The sequence below is a fragment of the Brassica napus genome, chromosome C4 (genome assembly GCF_020379485.1).
Source record: "Brassica napus cultivar Da-Ae chromosome C4, Da-Ae, whole genome shotgun sequence".
Classification (NCBI taxonomy): domain Eukaryota; kingdom Viridiplantae; phylum Streptophyta; class Magnoliopsida; order Brassicales; family Brassicaceae; genus Brassica; species Brassica napus.
The window spans coordinates 55,943,445-55,957,720 of NC_063447.1; the positions used below are offsets into that span (position 1 = coordinate 55,943,445).

Consider the following 14,276-nt stretch of genomic DNA (forward strand, 5'->3'; position numbering starts at 1 on the left):
TTTGTTATCCCAAACCCTAATTCTTTAACCTTCATAACAAAACCATTATCCCAAAAAACTAAAACTTAAATTATAATCTCTCTCTCTATATACATACACACACAATATATGCTTTTACATTTTTAATGATTTTTATTTTTGTGATTTTTATCAATATGTATATTCTTAATGATAAAAACTTGTTCTGGTGAATCTGTCTTCAACCATTGTTATTTAATCAAAATTATATTTTAGCTGAGTCTAATGAATGATGAAAACAAGTAGGAAAATAATTTCTCAACGGTAAAACACAATAGGGAAAGATGGTGCAGTTAGAAACCGTATAAGAAATAGTATAGATGGATACACTGAAAAAACTTACAAAGGAAAAGAAGAAAAAGATTATCCCCCCCAAAAAAAAAAAAAGATTGTCCCTAAATTATGAGAAAAAGACAAAAATAGCACTAAATCAAGTTTATGTTCCCAAACTAGCACTCAAGGTCAAAAGTCACAAAAATAGCACTTAATGTTTTATCAAAAGTCACAAACTTAGGGTTTAGAGTTAAAGGGTGGGGTTTAGAGTTAAAGGGTTTAGGGTTTAGAGTTTAGGGTTTAGGGTTTAGGGTTTAGATTTTAGGGTTTAGGGTTTAGGGTTTAGGGTTTAGGGTTTAGAGTTTAGGGTTTAGGGTTTAGAGTTGAGAAATAAGGTTTTGGGGATAAGATTTCAAATTTTGAAAAATAAAAAAATTAAAATTTTCAAAGGATAAACTTAGAAATGTGCTATTTTGGTCATTTTAGTTTTTGAGTGCTATTTTTGTGATATAAACTTAGAAATGTGCTATTTTAGAGATTTGCCCCTAAATTATTGAACTTATTTTATCCGACAATTAATACATGTGCCGAAGGACAAAGCCGCTAAACAAATCCGGAACAATGAGAGTCCATCACGTATGTGTTTCCATTCCTAAACAACCCATGATGGAACCATTACTTGTAGTTAAACTTCGTTTTCTTACTAATAAATTTTCAAGATTCAATTGATTTTTTCTTTTGTGACAATGATAATAAACAACCATTACGTGACTTCATTTTCTTTCTGCGACGACTACTCATCCATTATTCAATCACCACAAAATCAAACGGAATAAAAAGACAACTTTAGTTTACAAAAAAAAAAGAAAAAAAAAGACAACTTTATCGTCATCCTAATCTGAATCTGACCACACAAAAAAACCACAAAGATGTACGCATCTTTCAGAAGTTCATAATTTAATTGTATATACTGTTTTATTTATGAATTGGTTGCTTATATGACATGACTCACACCACACAAAGGGTTCACTAAATCTCGATGATAGTAAGTTTTTGCTTTGTCCATTTTCTGTTAATAGTTTTAACAAAAAAATCCACTCAAGTTAACCTGATCTTCTCATGCACAACTCTTTTTTTTTTCTGTTGTATGTACATAGTTAAGCTAGTATATATAACACTTAGAACACTAGCAATCGTAGACGTAACGCACTACTTTACTCTAATCCTTTAGAAACATATCCAAAAAAACGCAAGAAGTTAAAGCTCATAAGAAGGCTCCTAAGACCATAATTATCGGTGACTCTTAGTGAGTTTTTAAAGTAAATGCATGAATTAATTAAATGGAAACAAAATAAAGGAGGAGATAATCGATCCTTATTTTGGGATTTTCGGAACCGTTTTTAAAAATGGGTTTGGAAACACGCGTCGCCTTCAAAGCGTCCCCTTTTATTTATTTATTTTTCTTTTTTCTCATTTCTCTCTTTCGTCTCGTTTTCTCCGTCTCCAAAAGGCGATGGCGACGACGACTCTCCTCACGGCATGTTCCCCCGGCTTCTGTCGTCTGCTCCGTCGGAAGATCGATCGAAACCGCCGCGTACGACCAGAATCTCGGTCCTCACGGCGTCTCTCTCTTCTTCTCCGTCAGAAGACAGATCCAAACCCACTGTCGACGACGATTCTGTCGGTCCTTACGGCGTCTCCTCCGGATTGGAGAGTCTCTCAGGTGTCTAGTGAACGCTGCGGTGGTGAAGAAGTTCATGAAGGTAAGCCCCATCCATCGTCGATTCTTATTCCATGCATCTCTGATTTTGTATGATTTGAGCGCGTAGAGCGATTAGGTATCTTGGACTATAGGCAATTACGGTTTTTAGGTTTGTGGTCATTGTAAAGCTTTGGTCTTTCATCGAAATTTGGTAGGCTTCTTGGTGGGTTTGTCTGATCGTTTTGTGAGTTGCATGTTTAGTGAGTTTTGTATGATTGTTTTATTACGATTATAGTCGACTCGAGTAAGATTCATTACAGTTTCTGTTGATGGCTAAAGAGCTTACGTTGTAACATCACACGTTGTAACATCACACGTTGTAACATTACTTCTCGAAATGGCAGATGAGATTGTTATGTTTTAATTGATGTTTTGCGTCTAAGTAAAGACCAGTGTTGACTGTGTTGTTAATTATGGCAGGGACCGAAGCTCTGCCTCCCCTATTTTCGAGAACAGTTTGGAGATAGGAAGATCACAGTCTTTCAGCTCGCGCCTGAAGCTCCTACCCCTGTCGGTGAAGCAACTACTACTTCCGACTGGCGTTGAGGTAACTTCCCACAAAACTTCTTGTAATTACTTTTTCTTAATTGCACAAATTGGATAGCAGTTAGGTTAATAAATGCGTGTAAGAGTTAGGTTGTTGTTAGTATGAATGCTTGCGATGAATGATTGTGCTGAATGGTTGGATAAACTGCTTGTTTGATTGTAACTCTAGGAATGTGTGGTAGTAATAAATATGTTTAGGTACTTGTCCACTCATCTCAACTCAAATTAAGTGAAAGAGTAAATACAATTACAAGACCTGTATCTAACTACATATTCTTCTTCTCTTCTCTATTAATCCTCCTGCTTTCTCTCTTTCTTTTAATCTTCATACACGATCTTCTTCTTCCCTTTGATCTGTCTTTCAATCTGTCCTCTCTACAAGACCCGTATCTAACTACATATTCTTATTCTCTTCTCTACTCTCTGATATTTTAGGATATGAATTCCACGAATCCATATCCTATGTCAGCCAATTTTGTTGACCTGTTGAACAGCCAACAAGAGAGTGTCGTTCCTGAACCCTGTCCTTATGCGAGTTTTCAACATGTCGAATCATCACATCTCCCTGAAACGGCAAGCTTCTGTGAAGACTCAACTACAGAGCGTAGAGAAAGGAAGAAGTGGACAGTCACAGACGACCTTGTGCTCATTAGCGCCTGGTTAAACACCAGCAAGGACCCGGTGGTGGGCAATGAGCAGAAAGCAGGGGCGTTTTGGAGCCGCATTGCGGCTTACTTCGCAGCCAGTCCAACGGTGGAAAGAGGTGCAAAGCGTGAGGCTATTCAATGTAAGCAACGATGGCAGAAGATGAACGATCTAGTCTGTAAGTTTTGTGGATCCTATGCGGCTGCAACTAGACAGAAGACAAGTGGTCAGAATGAGGCTGACACTGTGAAACTGGCACACGAGATCTTCTACAACGATCACAAGATCAAATTTAACCTCCACCATGCTTGGGAGGAGCTGAGGAATGACCAGAAATGGTGTGAAGTTGCTAGTAGGAAGATTGATGGAACCAGCAAGAAGAGAAAGTTTGATGATGGAGCTCAATCAGAGAGCTCTCAAGCAACGTCTGCTCTCGGTGATCAACCCACCAAACGCCCTCCTGGTGTTAAGGCGGCGAAAGCAGCCTCTGGTAAGAGAAGCATCGCAGTTGACCAGGCTGCGTCTGAGTTTCAGACGATGTGGACTGTTAAAGAGAAAGACATGGCTGCGAAAGAGAGACTTAAGAAGATGGGGTTGCTTGAGAGTCTCATATGCAAGAAAGAGCCACTTTCTGAGTACGAGGACGAGCTAAAGAATAAGCTAATTAGTGAGATGTTGGGTAATTAGTGAATGTAACAAACTTGGATGTCGGTTTCATGTTATGTGTTCTGTTTGTAGTAACAAAATCATGTTATGTTTCATGTTATGGGTTGTATGTCTTTCTGTTTCAATGTTATAAATGTTTCTGTTGTATGTGATATATGATGTTATGTTAATGCTCAATGTTCTGTTTCTAGTTCAATGTGTTATGTTTGTGCTCAATACGATGTGTTTCACGTTTTAATAATTGTGTGTTCTGTTTCTTTGTGCAGAGATATGAAGAGAGTGTCATGAGATGTCTGGAAGTAGACACAAGATGGACGTTTAGTCACGAGAGGTTTGTTTGTTTGTGTCACGTTCGGTCACAAGAGCATGCAGAGATATGAAGAGAAGTTTGTTTGTTTGTGTCACGAGCTGTGTGTATGTGGGCTTGCTGTTTCTAGTTTGTTGTTTTCCTATAGTCACGAGTGTAATATGATACGTCTTTGGTTATATAAACGGTTCATTCACCAAGCATTTGAATGAGAAATTATTCTTCTCTTCCTCTCACCAACTACCAAAGAATAAATTGTTGCTTCTTCTCCTTCTCTCCCAAAGTTTCATTCTTTACTTTCCTTTCTCTCCAAAATTTAAATAAATTTCAGTCTCTCCTTGAAACTTAAATTTTCTTAAAAACTTTCCATACCTTGATCACAAATATGGCTTCGTCATCTCATCACACTTTTGAGGGAGAGGGAGAGGGGGTTGATGATGAAACGTTTGATCAATATTTCGATCAATATTTTGATCAATATTTCGATCAAACTCTTCAAAATTTATCCATTGAGTGTGATCGAGAAGGCGAAAGAAAAAAAAGAAAACAACGAGTCCATATCGAACGGAATCGTGAAGAAGGCGATATACGTTTATGGAATGATTATTTCAGTGAAACTCCGACATATCCTAAAAAACTCTTCCGACGACGATTTAGAATGAACAAGTCATTGTTCATTCGTATTGTTCATCGACTCTCCAATGAAGTTGAATACTTTCGACAAAAGAAAGATGCTCTCGGAAGGCTTGGTCTCTCTGCACTTCAAAAGTGTACAGCCGCCATTCGTGTCTTGGCCTATGGTTCTGCGGCTGATGCTGTTGACGAATACCTCCGCCTCGGTGAAACTACCACTCGGGCATGTGTGGAACATTTTGTAGAAGGAGTAATAAATTTATTCGGCGATGAGTATCTAAGAAGACCAACACCGGCTGATCTTCAACGTCTACTTTATATTGGTGAGCAACGTGGATTTCCCGGGATGATAGGAAGTATCGATTGTATGCATTGGGAGTGGAAGAATTGTCCCACCGCTTGGAAAGGGCAATATTCACGTGGTTCGGGAAAACCCACAATCGTTTTAGAGGCGGTCGCTTCGTATGATCTTTGGATATGGCATGCGTTTTTTGGACCTCCAGGTACCTTAAATGATATCAACGTTCTTGATCGCTCACCTGTTTTTGATGACATTATAAAAGGTCAAGCTCCGCAAGTTACTTACTTTGTCAATGGAAGAGAGTATCATTTGGCTTACTATCTCACTGATGGTATTTATCTGAAATGGGCAACTTTTATCCAATCTATTCCAATACCACAAGGTCCGAAAGCGACTTTATTTGCTCAACATCAAGAAGCTGTCCAAAAAGATGTCGAGCGTGCTTTTGGAGTCTTGCAAGCTCGTTTTGCCATTGTTAAAAATCTAGCACTTTTTTGGGATAAAGCCAAAATTGGGAGGATTATGAGAGCATGTATCATACTCCATAATATGATAGTAGAAGACGAACGAGATGGATACACTCATTTTGATGTGTCAGAGTTCCAACCAGGAGAAGACACCGTAACTTCACATGTCGATCTCACGTATTCTACAGATATACCTTCAAATATCGCCAATATGATGGGTGTTCGAACTAGAATTCGTGATAGACAAATGCATCAACAGCTCAAAGCTGATTTGGTTGAACATTTGTGGAGTAAATTTGGACGTGGTGGAGACAACAACTGAGTTTGAAATGTTTCTTTCAAAATATTCTCGATTAATGTACTACTCTTTATTTTTATGTTTTCTTTTTAAAATATATGTTTTAAATGTTATCTTTTAATATGTTTGTTTAATAAATAAATTTTATCTTTTAAAAAAATAATTTAAGAACCCCTAATTAAGAAACTCCCATTGGATTGCTTAAAATGAGAGTTTCTTAACGACATTTCTTAACCCCACTTAACTAGAGTTAAAATATTTAATAATCACTAAAAACCCCTTTAAGGATCAAGAGATAATTATGCTCTAACATGGCGGATAAAAGTTCTTCACTTCCTCCTCTTTGCGAAAGGATCTCATACAAAAGCCGTTCTCTAAGAGCTGTGGATCTCACGATTCTCGGGCTTCTCTTTTCTCTTCTATTGTATCGAATTCGACATATGAGCCAAAACGACACCGTTTGGGTCGTGGCTTTCCTATGTGAATGTTGTTTCACTTTCATATGGCTGCTTATTACTTGCACAAAATGGAGTCCTGCTGAATATAAACCATATCTAGATAGACTTGATGAAAGGTACCGCTTTACTTATATATGCAAACAATTATATATATAACAAGCATATCATCATATCATCTTATTATATTTGCATATCATTTTAATTTTAAAGGGCATGTCAAAATCGTTCTATTTTTTTTTTCTTAACTTGAGTTTACCATGTCTGGTATAAACACACAAAATTACGCGACACATGAACGTGAGAAGCCTTTAAAAAAAGACACATGAACGTGAGATAAATTTTTTTTAAACGTAAGAGAATTATGAGATATGTGTATTTGTATTGTGAATAGATTGGTTATTTTCTATAACTATATTATTGAGTGAAGTATTTTAACAATTCTAACCTCATGTCGTAAATTCCTATACATTATATACAACATTAAATTTATATACATATATAGTTATAAGTTTATAGAATATAAAATTATTAGAATAGGAATTAGTACATGTTAGGTCAAACAACATATTTGTTTAGTTGTTAGAATGATTCTCTTTAAATAGTACAAATTAAAGAATCAAAAAATAAAATATTTTATTCAAATTTATGTACTATTAAAAAGTATATCATTTTTTTCTAAAAATATATTAGCAGATTTATATAGGTTTTTATTGGGCAAACCATTATCGGATCAGCGGATTAATGATGGCTTTTGAATTTTTACCAAATTTTATCAGATTTTACTTGTCACGTTTTAACTAAATCCGAACCGGATTATACATAGATCACTGAATTTACCTATTTGACTAAGGGGCTAGGTCGTGTACAATAACACTGATAAAAATTATTAACAACCCTACAAATATATATAAGTAAATCTTATGTCTCACCAGCTCAACAAATTTAACTCTTATAAAATATACACAAAATATGAAGATGACTTTGAAAAGAAAAGTGTCCATAAAAATCTCAAATAAACTAATTGATAAATTATATAATTTTAAACAATAAATCATTTTCTTCTCTGATATAATACAACTTTGTAACTTAATAATGTACATCAAAACCATGATATTAATTTATATCTAACATTGCTATTTTCGAAAGAAAAACCCGTCAAAATCTAGTAATCTTATTATATTTGTATATAGCACTAGGGTTGTAATTAACTCCTACCATGCTCTAATTTTACCTTTGATCGTATAGTGAACATTTCCACAACAAAGCTTTAATGAAATAACCTAATAATTATTTATATCAGGGTTCATGAGCTTCCATCGGTAGATATGTTCGTAACCACGGCGGATCCGGTTCGCGAGCCACCGATTCTTGTTGTGAACACCGTGCTTTCGCTGTTAGCTGTGAATTATCCGGCGAATAAACTAGCATGTTATGTTTCAGACGATGGATGCTCACCTCTCACTTACTTCTCTCTCAAGGAAGCTTCTATGTTCGCCAAGATTTGGGTTCTTTTCTGCAAGAAATACAGCGTTAGAGTTAGAGCTCCTTTTAGATATTTTTTGAACCCTATAGACGCAAAAGATGATTCAGAATTCAGTAGGGATTGGGAAATGACAAAGGTAACTAAAGAGCCATGCTATGTTTTTTATGTGTACTTTAACTTCTCATGTTTTACCTTTCTTGAAATTATATCTTTGTTGTTGTAACAATATATAGAGGGAGTACGAGGAGTTAGTGCAGAAAGTGGAAGACGCCACCGGAAATTCTTATTGGTTGGATGCTGGCGATGATTTTGAAGCTTTCTCAAACACAAAACCAAGTGACCATTCAACTATAGTGAAGGTATTTCTACAAGCTATTTAAGTTTACAAAAGATCTAATATCTAATATATACTAATATTTACTTACATAGCAAAAGGTTAAAGTCAACTTGGACTAGGCGATGTATCTTTTTTTTTTAAAAAAGGGTTTTCATATTTAAATTGCAGTGCTAAAAATAAAGTTACAAGGCTATGAGTTTTGACATTATAGAGATCAAAGTCAAGCTTAGGCGATGTATCTTTGTAGAGTGTTTTTTTTTTCTGGGTTGGACTAATCAATCTAGGATGGTCGTTCTAATATAATGTATAGTTGACAAAAAGATTAATTATCAGATTACATGTAGCTGAAATTGTGGTTGTGTTTTTAAAGGTGATATGGGAGAACGAGGAAGGTGTGGGAGACGAGAAAGAGGTCCCTCATTTTGTTTACATTTCAAGAGAGAAAAAACCGAATTACCTTCATCATTACAAAGCTGGAGCCATGAACTTTTTGGTTGGTTAATTTTCTCGCACATCTCTATTTTTTTAGAAAAAAGTTTTCATAGTACATAAGCTGTGTTAATTATTCCGGTGAGTCCATATAATCAATATTATTGGTTGGAATTAGATATTGACTATCATAAATATTACATCTATTTGGCTGAAATGGTGTACATTTGAAGGAAGGTAACATAGTAATGGAGAAAATGACACTTGCTTCCCTGATTGATATCACTTGATTGATGGGCCCAACTATCTACATTATTAAAAGTGAAGTAGCTATTTGAAAATGTTCTTATTTCATTAGTTAATTTTCTATTTTTTGCTTGTTTTTTTCAGTTACATTTATGAAATATTTTAAAACGAATAAAACTGTCTAATTTATTACTTGTCTTTTCAGTTACATTAATGAAATATGCTTAAATGAATTTAAACTTCCTATTTTATTGTTTGTCTTTTTCAGTTACCTTAATGAAATATCCTTAAATAAATTTGGACATAATGTCATTTAATCAACCAAAAAAACTCATGAGTTATCCTTACGTGCACAATTTTAATAATGGAGATTTTTAAAAACGTGCATCATTAATTCATTAATGAAATATCCTTAAATAAATTTGGACATAATGTCATTTAATCAACCAAAAAAACTCATGAGTTATCCTTACGTGCACAATTTTAATAATGGAGATTTTTAAAAACGTGCATCATTAAAATGTTACCTAAAACATGCAGCACTAATATATAACATGCATCAATAAAACTAGAATTTGACTCACACAATTGTACGGATATTATTTTCAGTTGATTAAATTTAAAAATAATTATTTATTCAAAAAATATTAAAGAATAGCTATGTTTTTAAAAATTATATGGTATTATTTGCTCATAACTCATTTGTCATTTGATAAATTGTTAGAAAGAAAATTTTAGCATAATATAACTCAGTTGTCATTTGCTAAATTTATGGTTTTTATTTATATTTTTTATTATTTAATTATAATATTTCCATTTTATATTTGAAAGATAAATGAATTTTCTTTCAAACAATATTTTTGTAAATGTATTTTCTTAAAAATAATCAATTGAAATTGTTATTATCATTGAATATCATTATTTTGACATAATTTGAGTTTTCGTTTATATCAAAACTTATCATATTTTAAGATAATTTTAATTTAAAATGTAATTTTCATATTTTTCAAAAAAATTCTAAAAATATTTTTTAAATATTTTGTTATAATTGTTAAAAAAAATATTGAGTTGCATTTCAAATAAAAAGGTAAAGATATTTAAAATATTCTAATTAAAATATGTAAAATTTAATATAATTTTAAGAAAATGGTCAAAATAAAAAAAATACACTTAAAATAATCATGATTTTTGTTAACTAGGCGGATCATTATTTATATGATATCGCACACGAAAGAAAAATTTCTGTTTTTAAAATTATCTAATTAACTCTATACTCATTTTTTTTATATTTTTTATATGATATCACACATTCGTAAAAAAAATAGATAGTTTAAGATGCAAAAAAAAAATTTACTTAATGAATATAATATGAACGAATATTACAAATACATCATTTAATAAAATAAATAATTAAAAACTGAAAATTCATACCAGCGCTTCTGGGTCTAGTTTAATTTATAATACAATGTTTCATGTGATACGACCATTAATTGTACATTTTGTTGCATGTGACATTCAGTTTAACTGCTGAAATGAAAAGGTGAGTAACAAATCATGCATTATGGTATGTGATAAGCATGCATCTTAAACTAAACAATCCTGGTAACATTGCCTTTGAATATAATGTGATACATATCTTATGAATAGTCTTTGAGTAATCCTGAACATTTTTTTTTGTTGAAGTAATCCATGACTTTTAAGATGCATCATATATTGTAAGCGCCATGATGAACAACTATCATATACTGTAGATCTTTCTTTTCTTGGTTATAATAATTAAAATATCTGATGATGGAGCGAATAATAAATTTTGAACAGGTAAGAGTGTCAGGGTTGATGACAAATGCACCATACATGCTGAACGTAGACTGCGACATGTACGCGAATGAAGCAGATGTAGTGCGGCAAGCAATGTGTATATTTATGGAAGGATCTATGAATCCAAACCATTGTGCTTTTGTTCAGTTCCCTCAAAAATTCTATGATTCTAACAGCGATGAAATCGTCGTCTTACAATCAGTAAGATTTCTCGTATTGATACTTTTGATCAATTAGATGTGAATTTTAACTGGAAAGTAGTATGTGGGACGAGGTTTTGCGGGAATCCAAGGACCAGTTTATGCAGGGTCTGGATGTTTCCTCACTAGAAGGGTCATGTACGGTCTTTCTGTAGACGATTTAGAAGAAGATAGAAATCTTTCTTCAGTTGCTATATAAATTTATAAATCACGTTCTCATAGATTTCAAAACGTCAGTAAGAGTATAAGAGTTTTTTTAAAGAAAAAATCATTCACAATAAAACTAACTTTCATGATTATCTTAAAATTTTCCGATTTTTTTCTAAACAGATTATCCCTGTTATATCGTTCGTTTGACAGACAATGCATATTATGTTCGTTATTCGGTTATTCCACCATTCTATCATTCATTCACGGCTCATGCTATGTTGTTATTTCACTAATTAAGGGAAGCTTTTGGCTGCGGAGAGATTAGAAAGAGATTTTGGGAAGTCTAAGGAGATGGTGAAATCGGTGGTCGATGCATTACAAAGAAAATCAAATCCCCAAGACACCCTTATAAACTCTTCAGAAGCGGCTCAAGCTGTGGGGCATTGTCATTACGAATACCAAACTAGCTGGGGCAAAACCGTAAATCCCTCTTTTTGTCTATAAAATAAATTAGTCTATAAAATCAAGCAATAGTAAGATTGCGTTCTTAAATCTTTTTTGGCAATATTTACATTTTCATAATTATTATTTTGTTACATAATCGTCCAGGTCGGCTGGTTATACGATTCAACGACGGAAGATGCACACACGAGTATTGGGATTCATTCAAGAGGGTGGACTAGTTCATATATATCTCCGGAACCACCGGCGTTTCTTAGATGCATGCCGCCGGGAGGACCCGAAGCAATGCTTCAACAGCGGCGATGGGCGACGGGTTTGCTTGAAATCCTTTTTACCAAACAAAATCCATTGAACGGAAGTTCTTGCAAGAAAATCAGATTCCGACAAAGCTTGGCTTATCTTTATATTTTCACATGGGGTCTGAGGTCAATTCCTGAGCTCTTTTATTGTCTCTTGCCTGCTTATTGTGTACTCCACGGTTCTGCCTTATTTCCCAAAGTAAATCTTTATCTCTATATGTATGTGTTGCTTTTAATGAAACTAATACTAAATGGTCTTATATATTTTTTTGTGGCTGTAGGGAGTTTGTATAGGTATAGTCGTCACACTTGTGGGAATGCACTGCCTCTACACTTTATGGGAATTTACGAGCCTTGGGTTTTCCGTACATTCATGGTATGCCTCCCAATCGTTTTGGAGAATTAAAACCACTGGTAGTTGGTTGTTTAGCATCCCTGATATCATACTTAAGCTTCTTGGAGTTTCCAATACCATCTTCATAGTCACTAAAAAGACCATTTCTAAGACAAGGTTAGAGTCCGGGGATAGACCATCTCAAAAAGAAGATGATGGTTCAAACCCAGATTCCAATAAATTTGAATTCGATGGTTCACTTTATTTTTTGCCCGGCACATTCATTCTGTTGGTGAATTTAACCGCTATAGCCGGTTTTTCAATGTGTCTACAACGGTCGAGTCGTAGCTATGGAGGAAGTGGTTCGAGCATGATAGATGCTTGTGGATGTATTTTGGTGGTTATATTGTTCCTTCCATTTCTAATTGGTTTGTTTGAGAAGGGAAAATATGGCATCCCACTTTCTACTCTTTCTAAAGCTGCCTTTTTAGCAGTTTTATTTGTTGTTTTCTCTGTAAGAAACTAATATATATATATATATTTATTTATTTGGGGCTGCTAGAAAAAGTGTGCTAAGTTTACCATGACAATAAATGCTATTTATGCAATTAATCGTTAGTTTCTTATTACTTGTGTATAGTAGAAACTCTACAAACTAATAATATTCGATAAATGAATGAACCCGATAAATTAATAAATTTTGGTACCGAGTTGGGCCGATTTAAAATATAACACAAATTAATAAAATAATAATAATTTTTTAAAAAAACTATGTACATATTTAATCTCAGATAAATCATAAATTATTATATAATATAAACAAAACATTATATTTTTTATTAACGATAAAATTATCTCTATATTTATTAATACTTCAATATGCTTTGATAATATTAAGTAAACTAAAAGATACCTATTAAATTCTATGAAAGATATATTATATAACCTAATAATATAATAAACAAATATTATAGTCGAGTTTTAAAAATTTATCAAATATATCTACAGAAAAATCAACTATTTGTCTTATTTTATAATAAAGAATCTCTTGTAAATTAATATAAATTAATCCAATACCATAGTAACATTATTAATATATAGAGTTTTCAATATATATATATGGCTTTTTCAGCTGGAGCCTAAGAGCAAAATGATCTCCCAATCTAACTACATTAAAAAGTTCTACAAATTGATATTTTTAAATTAATAAATACAATAAATTAATGATTTTTTTTATCCCGAATTGAGTCGAATTCAAAATATAATATAATTTGATAAGATAACAAGATAATAAAATTTAATTTTTAAATAAATAAATAATTCCATTAATATCATGAATTAATAATTATTTTATTTAAAATATATATTAAAAATAAAAGAAATTACTTAATTCTATTATCTTCAAAGTGAAATTTATCTCTAATGTTTTGTTATTACTCTATTACATTTGATGTAATCTGTATTTAAAATACATCTTCATACTATAATGAATATCTTAATACATATAAATAAATAATTTAATAATGAAGAAAGATAAAAACCAAACTTATAAAGCTTATAACCAATATATAAAATTTTTAAAACATACATTGTGTTACTTTAAATAAAAATAATTAAAAATATATATCAAAGAAATTTTTAGCTGATAACTTACAAATTAATAAACTACCACTGGTACAACAGTATTAAATTATATAAAGTAAACAAACACAAAGGTACCAGAATCCTAATATTACTAATTTATATTTTTACAGTAATGTGAAACCATTTAAAGCGCTGAACTAAAAATTTAAAAAATTATTATGACAAACATCTAGATACATAGAATTTAAAATATACTCCCTCCTTTTCGTTTAAATTATCGTTTTAAATATGTGCAAACACATTAAGAAAATATTAAATTTTATGTATTTTCTAAATAAAAACATCATTACTTATAAATCTAATCACATTTCAATCAATATAAAAATACACTAGAGATAAAAAAAATATTATATAGCTTTCAAATACACTAAAATTAAAATATTAAAACACTGCTTATCAAATGTTAAAACATATTGATTTAGTAAATTAGATTTTGTAAAAAAGAAATTTACGCTTTTAAAGCGTAGGATAAAATCTAATTTTAATTAAATTACGATCAG

General features: G+C 32.3%; 2 protein-coding genes, 1 long non-coding RNA gene and 1 pseudogene across 3 annotated transcripts; 3 read left to right on the top strand and 1 right to left on the bottom strand.

Moving 5' to 3' along the window:
• Positions 1-3,037: 3,037 nt before the first annotated feature.
• LOC106427641 (glutathione S-transferase T3-like) lies at positions 3,038-3,931 on the top strand. The gene has a single exon (XM_013868362.2). The coding sequence runs from the start codon at positions 3,038-3,040 to the stop codon at positions 3,929-3,931; it is 894 nt and encodes a 297-aa protein (XP_013723816.1).
• A 367-nt stretch (positions 3,932-4,298) lies between these two features.
• Positions 4,299-6,065, top strand: LOC125585604. Its single transcript, XM_048754959.1, has one exon. It carries the CDS (start codon positions 4,603-4,605, stop codon positions 5,938-5,940), a length of 1,338 nt encoding a protein of 445 aa, XP_048610916.1. The 5' UTR covers positions 4,299-4,602; the 3' UTR covers positions 5,941-6,065.
• A 162-nt stretch (positions 6,066-6,227) lies between these two features.
• On the top strand, positions 6,228-12,680 carry LOC106427694 (annotated as a pseudogene).
• On the bottom strand, positions 7,375-8,218 carry LOC125585605. Its single transcript, XR_007322586.1, has 2 exons — positions 8,050-8,218; positions 7,375-7,887 (listed from the first exon to the last, which is right to left on the bottom strand). It is a non-coding gene; the product is annotated as an uncharacterized LOC125585605 (long non-coding RNA).
• Positions 12,681-14,276: the final 1,596 nt, after the last annotated feature.